At 50.8% G+C, this 24,666-nt stretch overlaps 11 protein-coding genes across 11 annotated transcripts; 4 read left to right on the top strand and 7 right to left on the bottom strand.

Moving 5' to 3' along the window:
- Positions 1-172: 172 nt before the first annotated feature.
- Positions 173-865, bottom strand: N7498_010338 (putative isochorismatase family hydrolase; the record flags this gene model as incomplete). The annotated part of the gene is made up of 1 exon (XM_058457394.1): positions 173-865. The coding sequence occupies one exon, from the start codon at positions 863-865 to the stop codon at positions 173-175; it is 693 nt and encodes a 230-aa protein (XP_058304293.1).
- A 383-nt stretch (positions 866-1,248) lies between these two features.
- Positions 1,249-3,086, bottom strand: N7498_010337 (MIP/aquaporin family protein; the record flags this gene model as incomplete). The annotated part of the gene is made up of 3 exons (XM_058457393.1): positions 1,249-1,564; positions 1,611-2,140; positions 2,193-3,086. The coding sequence occupies 3 exons, from the start codon at positions 3,084-3,086 to the stop codon at positions 1,249-1,251; spliced, it is 1,740 nt and encodes a 579-aa protein (XP_058304292.1).
- A 714-nt stretch (positions 3,087-3,800) lies between these two features.
- N7498_010336 (glycoside hydrolase family 32 protein) lies at positions 3,801-5,272 on the bottom strand (the record flags this gene model as incomplete). Its single annotated transcript, XM_058457392.1, has 2 exons — positions 3,801-5,030; positions 5,081-5,272. 2 exons carry the CDS (start codon positions 5,270-5,272, stop codon positions 3,801-3,803), a joined length of 1,422 nt encoding a protein of 473 aa, XP_058304291.1.
- Positions 5,273-5,752: 480 nt separating this feature from the next.
- On the bottom strand, positions 5,753-7,147 carry N7498_010335 (uncharacterized protein; the record flags this gene model as incomplete). The annotated part of the gene is made up of 1 exon (XM_058457391.1): positions 5,753-7,147. One exon carries the CDS (start codon positions 7,145-7,147, stop codon positions 5,753-5,755), a length of 1,395 nt encoding a protein of 464 aa, XP_058304290.1.
- Positions 7,148-7,903: 756 nt separating this feature from the next.
- Positions 7,904-9,274, bottom strand: N7498_010334 (fatty acid desaturase; the record flags this gene model as incomplete). The annotated part of the gene is made up of 3 exons (XM_058457390.1): positions 7,904-8,212; positions 8,271-9,133; positions 9,187-9,274. The coding sequence occupies 3 exons, from the start codon at positions 9,272-9,274 to the stop codon at positions 7,904-7,906; spliced, it is 1,260 nt and encodes a 419-aa protein (XP_058304289.1).
- Positions 9,275-10,344: 1,070 nt separating this feature from the next.
- N7498_010333 (uncharacterized protein) lies at positions 10,345-10,852 on the top strand (the record flags this gene model as incomplete). Its single annotated transcript, XM_058457389.1, has 2 exons — positions 10,345-10,766; positions 10,849-10,852. The coding sequence occupies 2 exons, from the start codon at positions 10,345-10,347 to the stop codon at positions 10,850-10,852; spliced, it is 426 nt and encodes a 141-aa protein (XP_058304288.1).
- Positions 10,853-13,071: 2,219 nt separating this feature from the next.
- N7498_010332 (uncharacterized protein) lies at positions 13,072-13,699 on the top strand (the record flags this gene model as incomplete). The annotated part of the gene is made up of 3 exons (XM_058457388.1): positions 13,072-13,360; positions 13,415-13,519; positions 13,584-13,699. 3 exons carry the CDS (start codon positions 13,072-13,074, stop codon positions 13,697-13,699), a joined length of 510 nt encoding a protein of 169 aa, XP_058304287.1.
- A 161-nt stretch (positions 13,700-13,860) lies between these two features.
- N7498_010331 (Rieske [2Fe-2S] domain protein) lies at positions 13,861-15,186 on the bottom strand (the record flags this gene model as incomplete). Its single annotated transcript, XM_058457387.1, has 1 exon — positions 13,861-15,186. The coding sequence occupies one exon, from the start codon at positions 15,184-15,186 to the stop codon at positions 13,861-13,863; it is 1,326 nt and encodes a 441-aa protein (XP_058304286.1).
- A 1,410-nt stretch (positions 15,187-16,596) lies between these two features.
- Positions 16,597-18,449, top strand: N7498_010330 (putative MFS transporter; the record flags this gene model as incomplete). Its single annotated transcript, XM_058457386.1, has 7 exons — positions 16,597-16,609; positions 16,691-16,865; positions 16,934-17,094; positions 17,148-17,270; positions 17,324-17,680; positions 17,733-17,834; positions 17,893-18,449. The coding sequence occupies 7 exons, from the start codon at positions 16,597-16,599 to the stop codon at positions 18,447-18,449; spliced, it is 1,488 nt and encodes a 495-aa protein (XP_058304285.1).
- A 1,476-nt stretch (positions 18,450-19,925) lies between these two features.
- On the top strand, positions 19,926-21,523 carry N7498_010329 (DNA-directed RNA polymerase I subunit RPA49; the record flags this gene model as incomplete). The annotated part of the gene is made up of 3 exons (XM_058457385.1): positions 19,926-20,073; positions 20,135-20,451; positions 20,507-21,523. The coding sequence occupies 3 exons, from the start codon at positions 19,926-19,928 to the stop codon at positions 21,521-21,523; spliced, it is 1,482 nt and encodes a 493-aa protein (XP_058304284.1).
- A 450-nt stretch (positions 21,524-21,973) lies between these two features.
- On the bottom strand, positions 21,974-23,638 carry N7498_010328 (uncharacterized protein; the record flags this gene model as incomplete). Its single annotated transcript, XM_058457384.1, has 1 exon — positions 21,974-23,638. The coding sequence occupies one exon, from the start codon at positions 23,636-23,638 to the stop codon at positions 21,974-21,976; it is 1,665 nt and encodes a 554-aa protein (XP_058304283.1).
- Between the last annotated feature and the right edge of the window lie 1,028 nt (positions 23,639-24,666).

Here is a 24,666-nt window from a genome sequence, read left to right as displayed (position 1 = left end):
ATCCTGGCCAATTTGAAGGCCAGATGTATAGAATAGGCGTATGTTTCTTCCCTTGAATAAATTTATCTCATAATGCATATTTGGTTTGGCATGAAATAGCGACTTAAGCGTGGTAAGCCTAGTTTTCGACCAAATCCTTCCCAACTATCTTGTACATCTCATACCAAACAAATCAATGCGCCACTTTACGCAGAGCTTTAATCACTTCCTCAGTCCCAATAACATCGGCAAACTCCCCATCAAGACTAGCAACCGAGACCTTATGAATAGTCTCCGAATCAATCCCAGACTTCCCAAAAGTCGCAGTAGCATCCTCCACGAGCACAATCCGTCCCTTATCAACTTTCACATCCTTCTCATGCGTCCCGTCGGGATTCACCTTTACTGGCCCCTCCCCAAGAAACCGATCCACAACACCCAAATTCGCCGCCATACGCGTCGTCGTGGAAACGCAATGATCAGTCGTCAGCCCCGCAATAACCAGCTGCCGAATACCCTTCTCTCTGAGATGCGCCTCAAGCTTCGTTCCAATGAACGAAGAGTTAACAGTCTTCCAGAACACGGGCTCTGACCCGTCTGATGCTGGGATGGCGAAGTCTAGTGGACGAATTCCGTGTGCTGGGTGGAGGGGATGAAGTGGGGAGCCCGGTGTCACCGAGGAGTGGAATACATGGATCACTTCCAGTGGTGCTTTAGATGTTGAGCGCGCGGTACGGAATGCGGTGAGGAGAGCCTGGATGTTGACTTCGTAGAGTGGGTTGGAACGTGTTGTGCCCCATTGAGATACTGTTTCTGGGTGGCAGAAGGCGGATTGGTTGTCGATTAGGAGTAGAGCGGTTGGGAGATTCAGGTCGAGGGGAGACATTTTAAATTTGCCGTATGAAGATGTGAATCAATGCAGTCGGTTTGGATTCGTGGTTGAGTTTTTCTTGGGGGTTTATAGGCTTTGCCGCTACGGGTGAGTCACCTTGCTCGTGATGACCAATTGTTCTCGCGATGCGGTTCTGCCAGCCCGCAAAAACGTCCAAAGGTAACTTGGTAGGCTTTATGAGATGATCTGGTCGTGGTATAAGAAAAATAACAATCGATCTCGTCGGGAAGATCACTTCATTCGATGACATCAGCGGACCAGCCACGCGAGCTCTCTATACAACCCCGAGATTGTTTATCAATTGAACAAAGCCGTTTCCCAGTATGCAAATCATTCCAGTATCCCAACTCCAAAATACCATTAAAAAGAAACATCCCCTAATCGTCCTCCAATTCCTTAATCCCATCCTCCAAATGAGGCACTTCGTGCTTCCCGATGCCAAGTCTCTTCCTCCACTTAGTTTCCTTCTTGAGCTTCGCTCTCTGCCGGCGTCTCGGCGCATAATTGATGGGAGATTCACCTCCAATAAAAATAAACGTATCGTAAAGGACAGCTCCAGTTAGACAACCACTGATGGTAGCCACCCAGCAGCCCCAAAACCACCAGCCTTGATGATCGGTGAATGTGTGACCACCATAGCCAGCCATGAGGGCAACGAGTCGAGGCCCAAAGTCTCGCACGGGATTCAGACATCTGCAACCGTCAGTATTTGCATAAATCAAAGAGATAGAAAACTTACCCTCCAGTGTTAAACCCAAGACAGATACAAAGCACATAGATTACCAATCCAATCACAAACGAGTGCATACCTGCACCCGGTGGAGCATTACTATCATCACCCATCGCAAATATGGCACAAAGTAATACCGCATCGGCGACGAATTCAGTAAAGAAGGCAGTTGCAGGACTAACATGACTCAGTGGCTCAGTATAAAGCCCAAGACCCGAAGTACCCGGCGGAGCAGTAGGCGCGAGGCTGAGAATAGAATCTCGATACAAGCAGTAGGCCAACCCAGCTGCCGTGATTGCGCCAAGGAGTTGAGCAGCAATGTAGTAGCAGCATCGTCGACCGGGGAAACCGCGGAAAACCCAAAGCGTAATGGAGATGCCTGGGTTTAGGTGTGCACCAGAAATTCCACCAGCGAGGTAGATCCCAATCATGAACCCGAGACCCCAGGCCCAGTTCTCCGAGAGGCGGGTTCCTGCTGATTCTCCTCCGGTTGACACAGAGAGTGTGCCGCATAGCCCGATGAGGACGGCCACGGTTGTCTAGATGGAATGTTAGTAAAGGTGCGTTCTTGTATCGGGTGATAGAACTTACCGCGAGGAACTCTGCAAATGGCTCCTTCATATAATGTCTGATTTTGACCCACGAATTCAAAAATTCTTCTTGTGATTTTTCGTCCATCGGTTGGTTTGAACCCTGCGGATTGCCTTGGGTGGCTTCTGATTCCATTGGACGCAGAAGACCATCAGCCTGTGGCGCGTACACTGCATTGTGTTTTGATAGACCCTGCTGCGCCGTCGATGAATAGCTTTGATATCCCTGCCCATTATTTCCAGGCTGTGATGATGATAATCCAGGCGTTGCACCCAGCTCTGGGGCAGGTGCAGATTCACCCGGAGGCCCAGATTCTTGTGCTGTTGTTTGATCTTTATCATCTCGGCGCATCCCTGGCCTAACTACACGGGGAAGAGGCTTAGCCAGACCCCAAATTGGCTTCTCATTTTCTCGTCCATATTTGGGGTTCTTTTGTCGGTACTCGGCGTCGACATAGGTGTTGTTTGGTTGTGATATTTGAGGTTGAATCGGCATCATATTCTTACCCGCCAACGAATGAGTTGGCCATTGACTGGCCTGTTGTTGGCTCCATGTTCTATTTGCCAATGAAGGGGTTTGGTGTCCATAGTAAACGCTGCCAGATTCGGTCGGGCGTCGAGCCATAGAAGGACGTGAGAAGAGCGGCGGGCGTTGTTCGTTTAAAGGTGTTGAAGTATTTCCATGTTGAGTCTTCTGCTGGTTTTGCTGTTCTAGTTCGAGCTGCTGCTTCGATGGCCCTGGTGTTTGAGGCTCGTCGTTGGTTTGCTTCTTGGGCGACGTGGCCAATGTTTCGGTCGATGCTGAAGAATTTGGACTACTGTCTCGTTCTTCAATAGGATGTAATTGAGGTCCAGATGGTGACCTGGGTGGCTCATCATAGTGTTGTTCATTCATAGTGCTGACGCTAGAAAGCAGAATGCGAAAAGAACTAGGGAAAAGAAACGCTCGAAGAGGAGAATGAAATCTCTCCCTGCCTAGGAGATGGGGTTATTATATATATGGTCCTTCAATCGGTGTGACTCGATGAAATGTCTTCCTAAAGGCGGGGGGCAAATTGAAAAATATCCTATCAATGCTTCTCAGACCTCAAGTGACATCAGGTTGATGTTCAAATAAAAGATGATTGATGCCCATCTATCCGTAAAGAGAGCTAGTAGTGATGATCTGGACGGCATATCGGGCCCTCGGGCCGGCCTACCAGGGCAAATTCGGAGAAGCAAGATCAAATCAAATGTTTTCAGGTTCGTTCTAGGGATCCATATAATATAGGCTGTGTCCTCATACCTGTCGAGCCGGTGCGCTTCCCACCAATCATAGACTCGGGATTGATTTGGCCCACACCCGGCGAATGACGAATTTAATATCCAGGTTCCACTACGCCAAGAATTTGTTCTTCGCCTCTTCTCGGCTCTTCCCTGTACCGGTTCATGGATCATTCGATCTCATTCTTAGACTATTTCATCTACGTTCTGCGGTTGTGAGAAAGGAAATTTCTAGAAGATCTAGGTTCTCGCTCACTCCTAAATTCAAAAGGAGCTGAATGTACGCCCAATCAAGACTGGGGCTTACTTTAGAACATATTCACTTGTCCATATTTAACCCCATCAATCAGTGCCAAATAGAAGACAAATCCGAAGTATCAAGCTTGACATTCTCGGTACTCCCTCCCGTAGAGAACAACCGAGCATATGTCGCATTCTCACTTGGAAAGATCTGAGCAGTCAAAGTGCTCTCCCCATCACCTCCAAATATTTCAACACTGGACCAATCCACCAAGACCTTCAAACGCACAACTCCATCCGCATTCGGGACTAATGGGGCATGATACACGCTCGCGAAGGTTTTATCGAATGAAACATCTCCCGACTTCCTGCGATCCAAGAAGACCTTCCGAGCCTTGAAATCATATCCAACTCGTGTTTGTTGCTGCATGTCCGAGGTGGCCTGAAGGATAATCCCAAAGTCAGATGTTGCAGAGTCTTGTTGGCGATCGTCAAAGCTTAAATTGATCTCCAGTGTCTTTCCCCGGGAACCAAGATCTTCCGTTCCTTCGGCGACAGACTTCCAAGATTGAGAATGTTTCTTGTGGCTCGTGATAGACTTCCAGTCAATTCGCGGTTGTTGAACAAGGGTAACCTTCTGGTCAATGGTTCTCAATGAAAGGTGACGGGGAGCAGCCATTGCGCTTCGCCAGGGATATGTGGGGATATTCTCGCCATACTGCCAATTATTCATCCACCCAATAGAGACATGATCGGTATCCGGGAGACCATTGTAACTGTTAGCAGCATAGAAATCAGGACCCCAGTCCATCCAATTCGCAGTCCCGTTGCCGGGATAAACACTGCTGGCGTCCGGGACAAACGTCGTGCCGTTGAAATCGCCAACAAAAAACTGCGTTCCCGAGCCAACAGTCTCAGGTGGTCCTCCAGGGTTCACCCCAGCAGCCATAACCCATTTCGTGCTGACTTCGTCGCCATCGAGTGGTAGTTGGAATATGTTAGGACATTCCCATACACCACCGACAGCATTGAAAGGGCCGAATTCACTAACGGCGGACCATTCTTTGAGATTGTCCGACGTCCAGATGACAAGCTTATGGAGTTCTGAAATGGCAGTTATGAGAACCCATTTGTGGCTTTGATCGTGCCAGAACACGAATGGATCACGGAAATTCTCATACTGGTCCTTGTATGGCGTTGGAGGGTAGTGGATGACTGGGTTCTCGGAGTCGTATGTGTGCCACGTTGTACCGTCGTCCAAGCTGTATGCAATCGACTGGGATTGTTGCGAGGCTTTAACTTTCTTTCCACTTGGTAATGTTTGTGCGATGGGATACTGAGACCTGAGTGTTAGATCATGAAAAAGAATGTACCTTTTGGACTCACAAATGAAGTGTACATGGCAACCAAGGGGACTTTTCCGTCCGCGCCAAATCCGCTGGTATTGTTTACGTCGGCGACAGCGCTGCCAGTAAAGAACATCTCGGTCACGTTGTCGGGAAAACCTCGGGCCAAAAGGGCGATGGGCTGTTCCTCCCAATGGGTTAAATCCTTACTGGTGGCATGACCCCACGACATATTTCCCCATTGGATTCCCCCGGGTTGTATTGGAAAAATAGATGGTAGATATCATTATGGTGAAGAAGTCCGGTGGGATCATTCATCCAGTTTTTGGCGGGTGAGAAATGGTATTGAGGACGGTAGGATTCCGTGTAGTTGGCGGCTAGGGTGGGGCCCGCCAGGAGGACTGGTCCGAGAACTTTGGAAAAGTTGACCATGTCGCTTTTAGGATACTATATAGAAGAGAATAGAGAAGGAGTTATGAAATTGATTGAATTTCCGTTCACTACTGCACAGGTATTTATAACACCTCAGGGGCTAGGGTCTTCATTCCCCATGGGGAATGTCCGCATAGGCAGCACCCACACCGATGTTTCTTCGGAGAAATATGAATCTAGTTCCACCGCACTCCTGTAGAACCTCGAAACATTCGACAGTCGGGGTTGATCTCGCATAACTTCGGCGCTATACTTGGACTTGCGGAGAATGTCCGACTTCTCATTGTTTCGCTGCGAGTTTCTCTTGCTTTCCTTTCTTGTTCATCGCTTCGGTATTTTCCGATCCTTCCGTACTGGCATCGGTGCCCTGGACGTTTGACGTAACGGTCTGACCATAGTTACTTGGTGCGGCGTGGTTACAAGGAATCCCCTCTCCATCCACGATGTTCGTGCACTGGTAGACCTCGTCTTGCAGAGTTGTACCCCACATTGGCAAACCGAGAGTGCTGTTCACAGATTGAATCTCGATATCCTCAAACTTCAGCCCCGGGCAGGGATGGACGTCTGAGCAATAGATAGAAGATGCAATATTGTATCGCGACGTCCCCTTAATGTTGGACCATGTGATATCCTCAATCGCAATCTTGGAGGTGTTGCAGGTACTTCCACTCTCGCTATAGATGCATTGCGAGATTTGAATCGGCAAGGCAACGTTGTTAATCTCGAAGTTGCGGAATGTAATATCCTTGACCAGTCCACTGCCACCGCCTCCGCTATCACCATTCGAGCTGCTGTCATCATTGTCCCCCTGCCATGTCTTGATCAGGGCGGCCTCTTGGCAGTTGTGGCACTTGATGTTCTCGAATGTGACGTTTTGTACATAGTCGGGCGTAAGGGGGTATTGCCCGACCGATCCGATGGCCATGCCGTAGTTGCCATAGCAAGTGATGTTTCTCACCATGAGATTGGTTGTGTTGCCCTTTACTGCAATGCAATCATCCTGGTTAGTGACGACTGCGTTTTCAACAAGCAAGCTGTCACTGTTCCACGAGTCGTATCCGTCGGTGTTTACCGTACCCCACTGGTCATCGCTAGTCGCGTTGACAAAGAGGTTGGTAATGGAGACGTTCTTGCTGTAAGAAACAAACGTCGCCCAGAATTGTGGCTGAATGATAGTCAACCCATCCACAAGAAGGTTGGTTGAGTTGTAAAAAGTGATACTGATAGGACGACCGGGCTGGTTGCTCTGGTTCTTGTTTTGCGTATACCAAGCCTGGCCATTGCCATTGTACCAGCCACCTTCTTCGCTGCGAAAAGTAACGTTTTCACCGCCAAACAACCAAGCAGTAGACTGGTTCTGGAAGACGACCGAGTAGGAGTGAGACAGCCAGTAAGGAATGTCGGTCGACCAGCGCAGTTCGCCACGAAGTGTCACATCGCAGTTCACCAAGTTTGTCGTGTTCATCACCGAGTTGATGTTGAATGTATGGTTCGCAGGAAAGATGACTTGGCCATCGTGGCCGCATAAATCGAAGGCCTTGTGGATCGAAGGGGCATCATCAATGGCCTGACCATCATTGTTGAGCGACTCGGGATACAATGTACATGTGCTGCCATCTTGGTGGACATAACCAGCGGTCAAAGTCACCAGCGTTAATGGAAGTAACAAACGCATGATGGATGATTTAACCCCCGGGTCTCTCGCACTCAATTGAATGGATGAGACTGGAATGTTCAAAGGAGGTCGAGTCAAGGGCGAGGCGGTCTATAAGTATATGCAGTCGGCCTCTGTTTCTGGGATTTCCCCGACGGCATTTGCCCCTTAGATTGCATTTTCAACCTCCGGGAATTAGCCAGAGGTTACATCTTTCCCCGCATCAGTTTCTCCGACTGGAATCAGGTGATTGACATCCAATCATCACGATTCCTTGCGCTGCAAGATCTTGGCTCGCGCCACGCGGTCAGAGCGTCAAGTCAGGGGAGATTATAAAGCTGCGAGGGGGTCTGCCGATGATCTGCACTCTGTGCTCGTGGCGTACATATATGCATCATCTGATATGATTTCTAGCCACGAGTTCAGTTATTTCGATGCTGTCATCCGACAATGGTTAATATAACACCGCAAGACTTGAATTCATGACTTGAGTTCCGTAGTGAATGGCAAACATCGGAATTGAACGAGTGACGGTAGTCGGTTGTCGGTGTCCACTATCCCGAGCTCGGATCTCGCTATACATACATTTCACGCGATGGAACATTAACCGCGGATCACTCCGCTAGGCCGTGAGTCAAAGCTCACACAAGCCCTTTTCGCGTGGATAAATCATCATATTCAGTAAGATCGGCAGAGTCATTGGTGAGATCATTGTGTCTATTCATATTTGTCTATCAAAGGCTGCTTCTGGGAGTGAATAGCTCGTCTTCATGGCCCTCAGCTCTGTTTCTTTGCTTCAGCGCGTGGGAACCGACGAGTCCGGCCGCGCAACATCTCCACTCGCTGTTGAAGAGTCATATTGACTTGGTCACCCATGGGGATGAGACACTTTGCCAAGTGGACATAGTTCTTGCGCAACAAGTTCACGGTGATAAAAATATAGTCCACGTTTCGGAAGACCAATGCCCTTTCCTCGGCATATCGTTCCCGGCCCTTGACAAATGCCACAGGGTGATCTCTCCAGTGGCGACGCGGGTTCAAGTGGTGTGATGTGTGGTATCCGTCATTGAAGGAGTACCGGTTGCTCTTTATTATTTTGTTAGCCACAGCACCCAGTAAGACAGCATTACAGCACATAACTTACAGGGACATCAATGAGAGTGATGCTCGAGCGGTAATCCGAATCAGGATGGATCGGGTCCACGAAAGCATGTTGGCCCCAGTTGCCAACCATCAAGCCACATCGCATGACCGTAAGCGGAAGAATAAGCACGAACAGTGTCGCGCGGGAATTGACGTAGTTGTAGAGGAGGTAGATGGTCGCGTAGTTGCCAAGTTCCCAGAATGCCGCTCTACAGGCGTATTTCACTTGGCCGTTTCGCCAGAAGTACAGCGGAAGCTCCAGCCAGATCAGGAAGATGAATCGACCCACGTAACAAGCAAAGTCAAACACATTGTCCCGGTCGTAGAACATGGTCGTGCTGAGGTCGTCCTCACCATTGCCCTCGACATGGTGATGTTTGATGTGGTGGTAAAAGTAGGAGTTCCACGTATGTCCAAGCATGGGATCCAGCAAGTATGGGAAAAGCGTGTCGAAAAGCCAATACTTGGAGGCCAGGACTCCGTTCCCGTGGATGTGCTGATGCTTCATCAAGGTGAAGGCGCCGCAATAGTACAACTGCATGACCCAGTGTAGGACGCCGTGTAGGTATGAGAAGCGGTGGTAAAGATAAAAGCCGCTAGGGACAATGGTAGTGAAGTAGAGAATGAGATGGGTCACCATGACCACATCTGTCGGAACGCGAACCACGCCCTTTGCCCAACTGATATACGGCTGCAGCACATATTGCTGGATGGCCGGGGACAGCTTGGTCCGCAAGGTTGGTGTATCCCAAAGCTGGAAAACAGTGGGGTCAAAGTCAGGATGAGATGCATCGTTCATGTCATGCAGCTTCTGCGCTGTCTCTTCAGCGCCAATCTTTTCCTGTAATGGGCTGGTTGTCTCATCTTGTACGCTATCAGTGATCTGTCGACAGAGATATCTGGGGAGCAGCTCTCACCATTTGCACCAATATCTTCAAGAAGGGTCTCAACCACCATCTGATCCTGTAGCGTGAGCTCAGGATCCTTGTATGTTGAGGGGTCCATGGTGGGTAGTTAGAGGTGGTCTCAGCACGGGTCAACAAGGCGGCAACTTCCAAGGCGATCACGCTGACAGAAGATCCGGGAACACGTTGTATCACCCAGGCCACCGGGATTCAAGAAGACTTAAGAGCTTCCTGAATGAAATTAAGGAATCGGGACTGAGCAGAGCTAACCCCAAGCAGTATACTCCATCTGGACAACGCGTGGCCAGGGGTGGAAAGAGATTTTCCTGGTTCACATGTGGGTCCAAATAAAGCAGTGACAATTTGACGCGACTTGCAGCCTCAACTAGTCATCCTGTTATCTATCGAGATAAACCGCATGAAGAATCTAAGAAAGATTGTAATTACTTCAAATTCGCGGCTAAATTGTTCTGTGTTCAATAGTGAAATTCTGGCTGTTCTGCCTTCAGGGGGAACGCGACTCCACAGTTTCCCCTGAACATCCCTTGGTTCTAACAATAAACACTGGCAAGCCCTCAGCCGTTGACAGTTGATGCAATTCAGATTCTAATTGACTTCCCGTTCTTTTGATTGGCACGTATTTCATTTTTGAAACGATCATTGGAAGATCATTGGCCCGCCCTCCAGCCCCTAAGGCTGGTTGGTACCCTTCCTCCGGCCGTGCTCTAAAACTATCGCCAGGCAACTATTCCAGCAAGTGCTATAACTTAATCCATGACTGCAGTTACGGGAAGCCGCTAGAACCCGACTTTCTCGGTCGGAAAAATTGGCGGCCGGCAAAGCTATGCATGGTGCTCGTTGAGCTCCAAACGTTTGATGATTTTGAGATCCAGCTGTCGATGACATCGAAGCACGTGTGCATGAGTCGGATAGCTCTATGGCTCGATCACCACATAGTCAGGTCGTCTCCAAGGTCGGATTGATTGAGCCCACGTTGGGAGCTGTGCAGTATGCGCGAATGGCATTCTTTGTTGTCGTGATGCTTTCGCACATTTTCCCTGAAAGCAGCCTTGTAAATTCCACAACTATACTATGATCCCATGTGGCAGAAGAGCGAAGATAAAACAGCCACCGGCTTCTAAAATCCTGTCGGCACAGCCATGGTTCAAGATGCGTGGCCCGGTCCAAGAAGTTTTCAAGGCGATTGTCGACGTGGTCAACGCTCTGCAGAAGTCGACGGGGGGAAGCTGCGTGTCAACCGTCAACAATCCGGACATCTTGCTGGGTCAAGGGACCGTCGGTGCCGAAATGATGGAGCAGATGCGTGCCCGTGGCAGTGAGTTGGACATCATTATTGCACCCTGCGGCAGCGGGGGGCTTTTGGCAGGGTTGGCTCTTGCTTTCCATGGCTATCCGACAAAAGTCTTCGGAGTAGAGCCTTCTAAAGGAGACGCCGATGATGCTCGGCGAGGCCGGTTGCAGAAACGTCGTATCGATCGAGTCGAATTGTCCACAATAGCGGATGGTCTGCGATGCCCCGTTGGTAAGGCTGTATGGGAAGTTATTAAGCGGCCAGAACACGTCGAAGACGTGTATGCGATCAGCATCTACAATCGCAATTCCCATCAGCACGGATATATTTCTAATTCTTATCTGCAACAATGTTACACTCAGTTGAGATCAAAAGCGGGGAACCCTGGTATTTTCGAATATTTCGGGCAATGTTTCACCCAGTTGCCACTCGCGACTCGCAGGAGCGGGGGAACCCTGACTTGTCGTGAGTAGCTATCACAAGTTGCACTTCAGCCCCATCCTTGCCTTGTGACAAGTGACTGTCTTCAAAAGGATTCGTGTGTCAGTTTTGCGCCTCCCATCCTGCATACTTACGTTTCTTTTTCCGACGCATTCAAGGACAAGAAACCATGGCTGGACTTGCTACAAACGTTTTAGAGCTTCCTTTGAAGCGAAGAGAAAGAGCTTCAGACCACTCGGGATACAATCTGGAAACATCAATTCTTGGACAAGGCTGATTCATTTCAGAAAATAATCCAGAAACAATGTCAAATCTTGCACATAGCTTGGGCCTGTCTAAATCTCTATGCTTCACAGATGTCTATAGCATCGACGAGCCTGACTTGCTTGTCGAAATTCCTCGGCCATGCTATGGACTACTTCTTGTCTTCCCGATAAATGAAGGTTACGAAGCACTCCGGATAAAGGAGGATCAGGATTTAGAGGACTATAACGGATTTGGTCAAGAAGAGGAAGTTGTCTGGTTTAGACAAACAATAGGGACTGGGTGTGGAATGATTGCTCTCTTGCATTGCCTAACGAATAGTGTAGTACCTTCACTCATCGACCCACAATCAGACCTAGCCCGTTTATTCGAAACAATACTGCCTCTATGGCTCATTCCTCGCGCCAATGCATTATGCGATTCGGTTGCTTTAGAAGCGGCCAATGAGTTGGCTGCAGCTGAAGGAAACAGTGAGGTCTTGTCGGCGAATACCCCGATGGATCTGCATTTTGTTTGCTTTACCAAGTCTCTACAAAATAATCTTTGGGAGCTTGACGGCCGGAGAAGAGGCCCGCTCAATAGGGGCTCGTTGGAAAAACAAGAAGACGCTCTAAGCGAGCGTGCTTTGGAGCTCGGGGTCCGAGCTTTTCTGGAACAGGAAAAGAAGCAGGGCGAAGACGACTTAAGATTTAGCCTGATTGCTCTAGGACCAAAGCCTGTTGAACAATAGCAGTTGAAGGCAGTATGGCTTCCATGATTGCCAGTAGAAAGTCTTTGTTTATCGCTCACTGAGCCCATTTCTTGACGGTTTTCTAATATGCGATGAGATGCAGATGGCAATGGGCGCGCTGCTAAAGTATAACGGCTTGGTGGTAGAAAAGCGCGGCTGCAGCGGTGACTGTGGCTTTTATCAGTCCGGGTTTTCATGAGCGTGTTGAAGAGCATCCGGGGCAACGCTGTCGAGTGGGTGTGGTTTTGACCGGGGGAAATATTGATCCCGAGGATTTTGCGATGTTAGTACGATGAGCAGAGTGCTAGCATGGAGTAAGGTATCCCAAACATGCATGGATGCTTTTTTCTGCCGCTCTGTCATCATGTCGATTCATCACTACTTTAGCCAATAAGCATGAGTCTACTTTCCCTTTGATCACCACTTCTCGGATATTACGGTCTGCGGGCCATGCACCCACATGACCCTTCACGGATATTTTGGCTGCCGTAGTAGATATAAATAGACATAAGCGATGATTGATGTCTTGCAACGCATCGCTTATGTCTTGCAACGAATGCTTACTATCTGCTATGATCAATATAAGCTGAGTTGCACATATGTCGCTCTACTTCCCTCCGGTGTCTTAGACATAATCCATCGACAGAAAACCAATTCCCCAATTTGGTCATCAACAAAGTCATATACACAGATAAAATGGTCAGCACGGTGTAGAATGTCTCACAACCCCTCAAAGGCCTCCAAGTTCCCACAGTTCGAGCACCGACCTTGCCCGATGCGGGGGGATCTGCATCAACAAACCACCAACCTAACTGGCGCGGTGTCTCGTCTAAAAGAGCCCAAGTCTTTGCTAGCTCTGACCCCGGAGTGAGATCTACATGACTTATGTTGCCTATGTCTTAGCACAAGCCTCGATTTTGGTATCGAGGCCTCTCATCCATACTACCAAGGTTTGTGAATACTGTGCCGTGTGGACCGAAATCCGATCCCGCCCTGCATCACATCATCGGGATTTTAATAGAAACTCACCGGATCTGATCGACCAGAGTATATAAATTGGTGCCTGTTCCCGTCTCCTCCACATAGTCCCAAGCTTCTACAATTATCACATTCGCTTGAGTATTCTGCACCAACTTTTACCACGCTCACCATGAGATTCCTCTCTGTCATCGCTCTTCTGGCTGCCACTGCCGTGGCCAACCCCGTCGCCAGATCTACCAAGAAGGAATTCCACCTGAAGACCACCGGCGCCGCAAAGGCTGATTTCAACGACCTGTTCGTCATCACCTACCACACCGGTGCCGGCACGAACGACGCCCTTCTCGAGAATAAGGGTTCCATCGCCACTCCATTCTACCTGAATGGCACCACCGCCCTCGCCAACCTAGGCAACGTCTTTCCGTGGGGCTTTGAGATGGGCGGAGACTCCAACTATGCCTGTGCGTGTTTGTTTATACCCCAATCTGAACCCACCACAACTAACAATTTCCAAGCCTGGGAGTCGGTTCAGATCAACGCCGGCGGAGGTGTCGATGGTTTCTCCATCAAAGACGGCAACTTCGTCTGGTCCGAGGAGGAGGGCTTCGGTGGATGGCTCGGTAAGTAATACACATTTGACGTCATATGTCCCCTGAGTTCTTGGCTAACTTGAGGTATCCACAGTCTGCGACTGGTACCACAATGCTCCTCAGCTGTTCTGGTGGGACAAGTACTACCCGCCTACTATCCCCTGCAGCTGCAGCAAGGTTGACCTGAAGCCTATCTACCTGACGCAGTAGATGCCCAATCGGCGGGCGGGTTGTAGGACGGCTTTCAATTAATGTAATCGGAGCCAATGAATGTGATGGCTGACGTATAAATAAGTGAAGATTCGAGTCAATTATAAATCTAATTCTTATCATTGCTTTCTGTTTTCGTACATCGTCATGTGTGGGAATCATTATGCGGCAGCTATTTGCGGTGTGGTTTCGTAGTAGCGACGGTCCATACCAGCCTGCAAGCGAGCTTCTTCGTTGAATGGTCCTCGAATCGTTCCGCGGAAATGTTTCGAGACGTTGCTGCGGAAGACCTGTACTGGGTCTGTTCCTTCTTGGTCGCAGATCCAGCTTAGCCATCGGTGGCCGGTGGTGACATGTGTAATTTCGTCGTTGTGGATAACCTCCAGGGCTGCGACACTCTCGGTGTCCCCGGCGTTGCGGAACTTCTGGATGGTCATTGGGTTGACATCCAGACCCCGGGCTTCATGGACCAGGGCGATGATGCTAATCCGGGATCGAAGGTCGTGTGCGGTGTCCATGGCGGATTCCCAGAGACTGTGGTGCACTGGTAGTGCACCGAAATGAGATCCCATTTCCTCCATTCGTGTGCGTAGGAGGGAAAAATGCTTCGCTTCGTCGCTGGCGACTTTCAGCCAGTCGTGAAAGTATGCTCGTGGAAGCTCTTGGGAAGACTTCTCGGCTTGGAACGTTGAGAATCGCACGCAGATGTCGATTGCCAGGTCGATGGCCCAGAGTTCAATGTTGGCCAAGGCGTGGAGCATGGCGACTCGACTTCTCACGCTTCCTCCATTTCCAGCGCGTGGCATTCTTCCCGGTTCCAGAGTCTTCATTTTCTCGCGAGGAGGTTGATCCGGGGCGGCGATGGTCCCCCTTCCAATTTCCATAGGTGATGCAGAGCCCTCTCGATCACTGAAAATGGAGAATAAGTGGGTAGTCAATTCAATTTTGTGCTCCGGATTAGCGGTGTTCAAGATGTGAACGGCCCAGTCACATAATGTCGCCTTGTCATCGAGGTATTGTGCCATGCCAGGATCAGCCCGAGTAGGCGCTGGCTTGTCTGACGGTCGCGCATGCTTCAACTTGACTTTCTCGCTGACGGGCTCAATTTTGTCAAGCTTGACAATCGATCCGTCTTCGACTGGGAAGTCCAGAGTCACAAATCCATCGCGAACATCGACGGGGAATGTGCAGGCTTTGATACCTACGCTCGACTCGCCGGTCTCCACATTGAAATCGTAGGCGTGCCACGGACAGGAGACGACGTAAGCCGAGTCTTCTATGTCAACGTGGGAGTCTTGCATAGGGCCTCCGGCATGCGGGCACTCGGCTTCCATTGAGTAGTATGACCATCCCCCTGTCTCGTTGGGTTTTGAACTGCAGGGATCGATGGACGGTAGGCGGAACAGCACCAACCGTTTCCCTGTGGAGAGATGAATCACATACCGTGCCTGAACAAATTCAGACAAGGGTCCGCAGTTGATCAGCATTTTGATCACTGTGGCTGTTCGTATGCACTGTTAGGAGTGGAAGTCGCCGCTTGCTTCTTCTCGGCTTTAATTTTTGAGATCACGTGCTGATAGTGGGACGGCCCCACCGCGGGGGGAAGATGAAGTAAAGTAAATGGGGCTTGGGACATGAGGTTGGACGAGACTGAAAAAGACATAAGCGCTGAAAGTGTGCCATTGAAGAAGAGTCAGTATCCTTATTTAGCTCGTACTACTTCCAAGGTTAGAGAGGAATCGCATCTTCCTGGGGTTTTTAGTTCCCGAGCTTTCACAGGAAATGCTGCACTACGTGAGAACAACCTGATGAGAACTGAATTTCCGCATGCCGACTATCCGTATGTAAGACTGTAGTCTGTTCTATGTCCTTAGTGGGCCCAGGTAGGTACTTGCGTAGTAAATGCACCAATTATAGCCTTGGATGCTTCCCGAGTTCAGAGGAAGAGTGCTTGATTCTCCAGTATGCAAACAAATGATCGGGCTTCAGTCATTGGAGCTCTCCTGTCAATTGATTAAGAGACTTCATAAAGACCTATCAGCGATTCTTGAAGCTGCTGAAGAGTATGCATAAAGTAGCACGGCCACAAATTTCATTATGATTAAAGAGGGTCCAGTGAGCAAGAGAGTGGACCTGGGTCAAATAGATACCCGCAACCTTTGAGCGAACAGTGTTAGTGTGGAGATCCTTGGATTTCCACCAGATCGATCTTTTGCAAGGGATTCTTAAGGCTTACACAATGCATGAACGTACATTATTATGCACTACGCATGAGCCGTGTTGCCAAGCACCTAGCAAAGCTAGTGTTAGTAATACCGGCCGAGTTAGAAGCCCGCTCCGCAAAAAAAGGGGCGGAGACCTTTGCGGGGGAACAACCAGCGGAACATCCCACGATAACAACTGTGCAAATGTACTCGGCTCCGGCCACCTAGGTTTACTATCTGTAGCAAATAGGCAAATGACACATCTGCACATGCAACTGCGGCTTAGAATGAAAGTTCTGCAGCGGTAAGATACCGACAGTAGCGGGAGCTGAGACGATCATCTCGCACCATTGGCCGAGATCAGGCCCGAAGCGGGCATGGTGGATCTCACAATGCAGTGTAGCAGCGAGCTGAATTGAATGGCCGAGGGTAACTCAAGGGGTTTAATTCTGCGCCGGCTGCCTCTTGGCCTCGAGTTTTTTTCTCCCCTGTCTTCCCCCCAGATTCGCTGTGTGGACTGTGCAGCCAGCCAAGCCTCGGGTATTCTCATCCCTGCATTGCGGCCGGATCTGCGCCCAAAGATCCGAAGGCCAAGCAGCTTGTGTTTTTGAGTGATTCTTGCGAATATTCTTTTCCCCGCCTCGGCAGACACCCCCTTCCTGCGTGCGCTGCGTATCTGCGATCGATCCAATCATGGGAGTGTCAGGTACGTTTCGATCCGATCCATAGCCGCGCGAGGCTTGCGACTTTCACGCGAGAGATCGGCCCTGACAGCTCTTACCCATAGTGTTGAACACCAGCGAGAAAGGCGAGAGCCCGCTTGCCGACCAGCAAAAATATGACGCGTCGGACTCGGAAGCCCCTCGGGTTCATAACATCAATGAGCGCAAGCTGATGGCCAAGATTGATGCGCGCCTGCTGCCGTGCTTGTGTATTTTGTACCTGCTTGCCTTTTTGGACCGGTAAGATCGTCGCGTCTCTATTTTCAAGTGTCGCAACATACTGCTGACGGTTGTAACTCTTTGCGCAGTGTCAATATCAGTAATGCCGCTATTCTTGGACTCAAGAAAGACTTGAACCTCGAAACGGGCACCAAGTATAATACCGCATTGACGATCTTTTTCGTTCCGTACATTATCTGCGAAATTCCGGCGAATATTCTCCTCAAGAAATTAAAGCCGCATGTCTGGTGTACGTGGTTGTTCCTACTCGATTTGACGAGTAACTGACTTTCGGCCATCTAGTGTCGCTTTGCATGTTCATGTTCGGCGTCGTCATGATCTGCCAGGGATTAGTGACAAATTGGGGTGGACTGATGACCACGCGATTCTTTTTGGGAGTGTTCGAGTCGGGCATGTTCCCCGGATGTGAGTTGATATGCGAAAATGCAGGTTGGCCGGCTCTTACTGACGACCGGCAGGTTTCTACCTGATGGGCATGTGGTACAAGCGAAGCGAGGCCCAGAAGCGATTCAGTTTCTTCTTTAGCTCAACCACTCTGGCTGGTGCTTTCGGTGGTCTGTTGGCATATGGTCTGTCGCATATGAACGGTGACCGAGGCTACAGCGGTTGGCGCTGGGTGTTCATTATTGAGGGTGTAATCACCGCTGCAGTTGCGATCCTTTTGTTCTTCCTCCTTCCCGATTTCCCCGAGGAGACCAAGTGGCTGAGTGAGGATGAGCGCGCGTTCCTCCGCGAGAAGTTGGCCAAGGACGTGGGCAAGTCGGCTCACAACGTGAAGATGGGTTGGCCTGAGATCAAGGGTGTCTTGAAGGATTGTGAGTGAAATTCCAAAGACATCTCTGCCACAGATACTGACCGCTTCTATAGACAAGGTTATTCTTGGAGGCTTCATGTACTTTGGTCTCATCGTTCCAGCATACAGTTATGCCTACTTCGCCCCCTCTATTATCGAGAGCTATGGATACAATGGTATGTGCCGTGCCTAGTCTCTTTTACGGTGAAACATATTGCTAACTACATTTACCAGCGGTCCAAACCCAACTGTACTCCATTCCACCGTGGGCAGTGGCCTTTGCGTTTTCCATGATCGTTGCTTTCTGCTCTGATCGATTGAAACACCGCTTTGCCTTCACGGTGATCACTGTGTGTATCGCCATTGCTGGCTTTGCTATGGTCTTCAGTATCCATGGCAAGGAGCATAAGCATGCAGAGTACGGTGCGCTCTTCCTTGTCACCAGCGGTGCCTACAGCGCCATGCCTGTTATCGTGTGTTGGTTCGCAATGAACTTGGGCGGTCACCACCGCCGTAGCGTGGGCACCGCGTGGCAGATCGGATTTGGCAACATCGGTGGCATCATAGCCACCTACTCCTTCTTGTCAGACCAGGCTCCTTTCTACAAGACGGGTTTCACCATTTGCATCTCATTCTGCTGTTTATCTATTGTTGCATGCTGTATATATATGGCTGCGATTTGGTTCGAGAACCGCAAGCGTGACCGCGCTGCCATTGACCCGAACGCCGTCCCGGAGGACCAAAAGGAGTACCAGGGTGATCTGGCACCGACCTACCGGTACCAGTACTAGATGACGTCTCAACTCCCGGTTATGGAATTGCCCCAATTTTGGGTGTTTGCCCACCCAAAGGAGCACAATCCGGGGTTTCCAAGGTTGCGGATGGTCAGATGATATAATATGAACAGAGCCGACGGACTATGGATATACGAGTAAACAGCACCGAGATGGAATGCGTGCAATTCACAGAACAAATCAATAATGAAATGAAATGGCCGTTGCCCTACTTGCAAATAAGCGACCAGTCGAGCGGAAACCCTATTTCCACTGCCTTCTGTGTGATGTAATGGACTCGTCACGTGTCACATGCCTCCCTCCCAAAATAGGGTTAGCGCCTCGCTTAGCTGAGTAAGCCTCCCACTACACAAACCCGTCGTGGGCCACTCTGTTTCGTCTTTCTTCCAACCATCTCTTCATTTTCGCAGAATAGTAAGTCACCACCCTTTTCTCAAGGGTTTGCCTCGAGCTCCATGGACCCTCGACTGACCCGGACACAGACCATCTACGAAGATGAGAGCTAAGTGGAGAAAGAAGCGCGTTCGCCGTCTCAAGCGCAAGCGCAGAAAGATGCGCGCCAGATCGTGAGTTTTGCCCTCAGAGCTCTGGGATCTTCCGAGCTCGCCTCAATGCCATTGGCCATTGCCACAAAATTATCATCGATGCTAACAGTCGCCCACAGCAAATAAACTACTCGCCCCCTCCATCTCAGCTCCTCATGTCGAGGCTCATGTTTGAACGCTGAACACGACAATTGATGAATCGATATTACGACTTCCTCTTACGCTCCTCATTCAAACGAGTTACCTGCCCAGATTGTGTTTCCGCCCCCCATTCGAAGAAGCTGCAGTTCGCCTGACGGAATCCACCGTCCAAACAACGTTCCCCACCTTTCCAACTCTTTCGGATTCGTTAACGTCGGTTGTTCTGATGCTGGGCATGGTCTTATTTGTGCGGTCTTCCGCTCATTTTATTTTTACTCGGAGGGCTCATGTGTTCGGTTGAGGGTTGGAGGATTAGAAATAGTCCTGAGCTCGATACTGGGGTGACTGGTCAATTTTCCTTACTGCTTCCAAAATGGTCCCTTTTCGAAGGGCCAGGAGCCGTGGAGAGGTCTCAAGAGAGAGTTTATCGCCCAAAAAATTACTGGAGAAAGCTCGGGGGTCTTTGTTTTCGATAGCTATGTCTGCCGATAAATTTATGACTTCCAAAGCACAGGTCTTTCCTTAATTACCGTAGTTCGGTTCGTAGCTCTTGTAGCTCTTGAGCATATCTTAGCAGCTAACCTCTGCGAATATTGTGCTCATTTGTGAGAGTTGTGTGGATTCGCTTTGTGTGGGTCTTATTCACCGCCTTCCTAATCCTCGGCGCTAGGAATTTTTTCTGCCCGCGACTTAATGACATTTATTCTAAGAGAGCATTTCGGGCGATCACTCGAGCCGGACGACTTGAAGTTCTCTCCTAGCGTCGTCCTTGCTATATTCAAACACGATGCCATCCGAAAAAATTGATAAGAAGCGCAAGCGCGCCTCAGACCGCCACGAGCGGCCGAGCAAGAAGCCCGCTCTGCAGCTGCAAGCACTTCCCCCACTGGCAGCTAGCCTCGTCGAGGATAAGAGCGAGCTGGCTCCTGTGATCGGTGAGTTGATTTGTGCTCCAATTGCTTCGTATTAACAACACTAATATGTTCCATGCTCTAGCTACCACCCCCGGCGTCCAAAACTCCAAGTCCCTCCGCTGGACACCATACCTCAAGGCCCGCGACAATGTCTCCAAGGCCACCCGTAACCCGGGCATCGCCTCTTCTGAAATCTTGTTGCAGTCATCCGAGCACGAGAAGATGGATTTTACCGGCCGCGAGGGAACCGGCGAGGATGCGGATTCGCAATTGAAGCACTATGTCGCCGTCGTGGATCCAGAGCGCAAGACATGGCAGATCGTGGAGGCTCGACGAGTCACCCTCCGCGGAGCTGTCCGCAGCAGGAAGCAGGAGGATGACGAGTCTGACGAGGAGCTGGTGAGCTTATTGGATCTGTTGGACGCTTGGGAATGGCTCGCTAACGAAGATACAGAACACCATGCGCGCTCAGCGTACGGCTCTTACCAACACATTCGGTACCAAGCAATCGCGGAAGGCTGTGCAGTCGATGCAAGAGAATGCTCAGCTGTCCAATGCTCCCGCCGGAACCGTCACCGAAGCCGGTGCTGCCCTCATTTCCTCATTGCCAGCAGATGTTGCCTCCGGCGTGGCCAAGGCTTCCGATGTCCAGGCCGAAGTGCAAGCCGCTAAGCCCCTGCCCACACCCGACCTCTCAGCTGCTCATCCTTCTGACGTCTACCCTCTCGAGACCCTGGTTCCAGGCGGCCAGTCTACTCTCCGCCAATTGAACGGCGTGGACGAGTGGAAGCAGCAAGTGGACGCCGGTCTGGAAGTGACGACTGGCTCGCGCTTCGTCGCAAACCGCGTCGTGGCCGTCGCCCAGGCCGACAACTCGACCCAACTGCAAGTGCTCCGCCTGATCCAAATGCTCCTCGAACTTGCTCGCTCCCTGAAGAGCATGAGCCGCGACAAGGGCTCCGGCCCAGGCAGCAAGCGTCTCCCGTCTCGCGACGACCTCCGCCGCATCCTTTCCAGCACAACCGGCACAACAACCAAGGGCAAAGACGACTCCGAGTCCTCTGAAGACCTCCTGCCCGACTCCGTGGTCGACTCCGTGCGCCGCCGCTTCGCCCCGAGCGGTGGCTTCCTCTCTAAGCACGACCTGACCCTCCTCCACACCACTATTTGCGCCCTCTCCCTGCACATCCCGCCCCAGCCGGCCAAGGACGGCGGTTCCAGCTCTCTGGGTGGCAACGCGCCCAACGAGCTGGCCACTGACCCGTCCGACCTGCGTGATGACCTCCGCCTCGACTCGAATACTGTGCAGCAGTACTTCCGCGAGCTGGGCTGCCGTGTTGATCGGCCCCGTGAGTCGGAGTTCGCCAAGTGGAACATTAAGGGTGGACGTGCCGAGGCGCAAGCGCGCCGCGTTGCTCGTCTGCGTGTCCCGGTCGAGTTCCCTAAGGTTAGCCGTGGTGGTAGGAAATAGGTGTCGAAGGTGATTGATTGTGTTTGGTAAAATCATTGTCTATGGTATATCCGGCGTTTTTTCTTTACCATTTACTACACATTTCCCTGCTGTTTGTTCCAAAAATTGGTTGTATACGAATGAAGATATCTTGCATATACTCTTTTGCACGAGTCCGTAGAAGCTACGCATAGTTTCCGTGATAAGTATGATGATAGTACTGTAAAGACAGTCACGAGAATATCTATTGCACGGAGTGCTCCAGGCCAATGGAGTATTAAAAGGGTTCTGGTCTATAGATACGAGCTGAATATCCAAGATTTGGGAAAACGTGCATATCGTGATTTATTGGTGCCTTATACATCCACATCCAGGAAGATCAAACACAAAACAAGAACATGGTATCATTGCTCATAAAGCATGGACTCTCAAGTCTATAATGCAACTCTTATCATAAAGACAAGCGTGGAATCAAGCCTCACGCTGTGATTCATAAGGACGGGCCGAGCTTGCCCTCCGATTCTCCCCATGCCGCACTCTATCCGCCTCAAGCTCCTGCGCAAACTTACTCTTCGCGCGAATGTCCGGCCCCTTCCAATAAAACACATAAATCGGAATCAGGACCATAAATCCAACACATCCCAGCAACGTACTAGCCCACTGGAGATGATACTTGCCACCCATATTTTCATACATAGGCGTCGAATACATGGTGGCAATACCCGCTAAGAAATCTCTTGCGAAGCCATTACCTCCCGTCGCGGATGCAGAGTATGGTCCGTACGCGGCGACCATGTAATCGATTGTAGCCATGTAGATGGCGTAGTTGGCCATTGCGATTAAGCACGCGAAGATCAGAGGTGCGATCCAGGGGATTGGGGGCCCCATCGATGTCCAGGCAAAGCCCAGGAGGCCGATTGGTTCGAGGGGTGCGATGAAGAGGAGAAGTAGTAAGCGGCGTTCAGCGAGGCGGGAGGCTGCGCCTTCTTTGTGGCGGAGGCGGATTTGGCGGTAGATGTCGGGCAGGAAGATGAGGTAGGCGAGGATGTAGCCGACTATGATTGAGCCGAAGGTCATGCCGACGGCGAGAACGGACATGTTCCATTGGCCGAATACTAAGGTGAAGGATTCGGTGAAGACGAAGATCAAGGCGTCGGAGAAACCGGAGAGCAGGGAGAGGAAGAGGACGATAGGTTCGCGGAGGAACATTTCGAAGGGACGGCGCCAGAGACGGAGGACGTCGCCGACGTCTAGACGGGGTGTTTTTAGTTCGTCGGGCCCGTAGACTTCGTCGCCGTTCTTGCGGCGGCGTTTGGCTTCGCGGTCGACGAGGATAGTGGCACGGGTTTCGGGGACTAAAAAGAAGTGGAGGATCTGGGTGACGGCACCGAAGATCAATTGGACCCAGAATACCCAGTGCCAGCTGAGATACTCGCCAATGATACCGCCGAAGAAGGGACCGATGGTTGAGCCGCCGACGGATGAGAGCACGACGTAGGCCACGGCGAAGCCCTGGTCATCCGGTTCCCACATATCGGCGGTCATGCCTAGGGTAACAGAGCCGCCGGCCGAGGAGAGACCGCCGAGAATACGGCACACGACAATGGTGCCGAAGTTAGGTGCAAGGGCGCAGGGAATCTGCCAAATGTTCACCAGGAACAGAGAGAGCTGCATGATGGGCCAGCGGCCAAACTCCTCGGACCAGGGAGCCCACAGCTCACAACCGAAGGCGTAGGCGACGAGGAAAACACATTGTCCTACTCGACCGGCCTGTTCACTGATGTGAAATTCCTTGGTCAGGCCGGTGACGGCATTGGAGTAGACGCCGGTGTTAAAGTTCATGGACATCTGCACGATGAAGATGACAGACAGAATTGTCCACTTCTTCCATGTGGGAAAGCAAAAACCCAGTTTATCGTAGCATTCGTCTTCTGTGAGCTCGCGCTTGCCGGCTTTTTCTACCTTGAGGGCATCTTCACGAGTTGTGGGGTCTGAATCGGAGGCATTCTCGGCTTGGGCGTCGTCACCGCGCTGGACCTTCTTCTTTTTCTCGCCTTGTTTGAGTTCGTGGTCTTCGAACTTTTCATCGATTGCTTCCCGCCTTTCGAAGAGCGGGGAGCCCGGGGATTCAGCCATGAGGCAGGGGGTGGTGCGCTGCTGAACCCTCTATCGGTGCGGACTGGTGTTGACTATAGGTATGGGTATGGGTATAGGTATAGATAAAAAGAAGGTAGAAAGACTAGGATGTGGGGTATCAGGTGGACAAAAGAGGCAACGGAGGCAACATGGCGAGATCGAGGAGATTTATATACGGTCTACCAAAGTGGAACCCCAATCTTTTGGAAAACCCTTGGCTTTGACACCATGCAACTGCACAACCCAACGGAAGCTCCCAGTTAGACAACCCGGGGCAACAGGCACGTCGGGTCCACCCGTCCCCAACATTGCAACATGAATGGCCGGAAGTTCCATGGAAGAGGAGTCAGCCTGGCAAAACCTGTTGTGGATGTAGTTCACGGCCCGTGGGGCAGACTGTCGGCAACCCGACATCGACGTCATACCCACCCGGACTACGTCAAGGCCAAGGGGATACAGTCGTGTACTGTAAAGATGTGCGAGGGGCTCCACTGCTTCTTCGGTTCTTACTATCGTGCCAATAACCTTTGCTTGCGCTGCCCCGGCGGAGATCAAGAGAAAGTCTGGAAGGGGGCTAAGCGCGCGATGTTGTCATAGCCGGCGTCATAGCCGGCGTCTTTCTATGTATCCAAGCACGATCAGTCGTTCGATGAGGACCCTTGATTTCTCCGATCGTCGTCAACTGTGGTCGAATCAGTTCACGCATACACTTTCTCCGCGTGTGACAATCCGACGCTGGGGATGTGGAGTCACCGTGTCTTCCATTATCCTGACTGCCTTCACAGTAATCCACGTCTATCTAGAGAGAAAAAAAAGAGCCATGCACCTACTTATATAAGCCCGAGGGCAAAAGATTAATCAGATTCTTGGGTATAGAAGGTTCACCAACAAGTCAAGAGAACCAGCAACCAATGAGCGAGGGTCGGACATTCCCGCAACTCGATGGCAAACCGGTTGCAGCGCTGGTACGGCCGAAGATGGGCTCACCCAATATGAGGTCCGGTTTCGAGTGTGCACTAAGACATCTT

Source organism: Penicillium cinerascens (genome assembly GCF_028974065.1).
Source record: "Penicillium cinerascens strain IBT 15544 chromosome Unknown scaffold_4_segment0_segment1, whole genome shotgun sequence".
Classification (NCBI taxonomy): domain Eukaryota; kingdom Fungi; phylum Ascomycota; class Eurotiomycetes; order Eurotiales; family Aspergillaceae; genus Penicillium; species Penicillium cinerascens.
The sequence above is the reverse complement of the archived record's forward strand: the minus strand, read 5'-3'. Positions and strand labels throughout refer to the sequence as shown.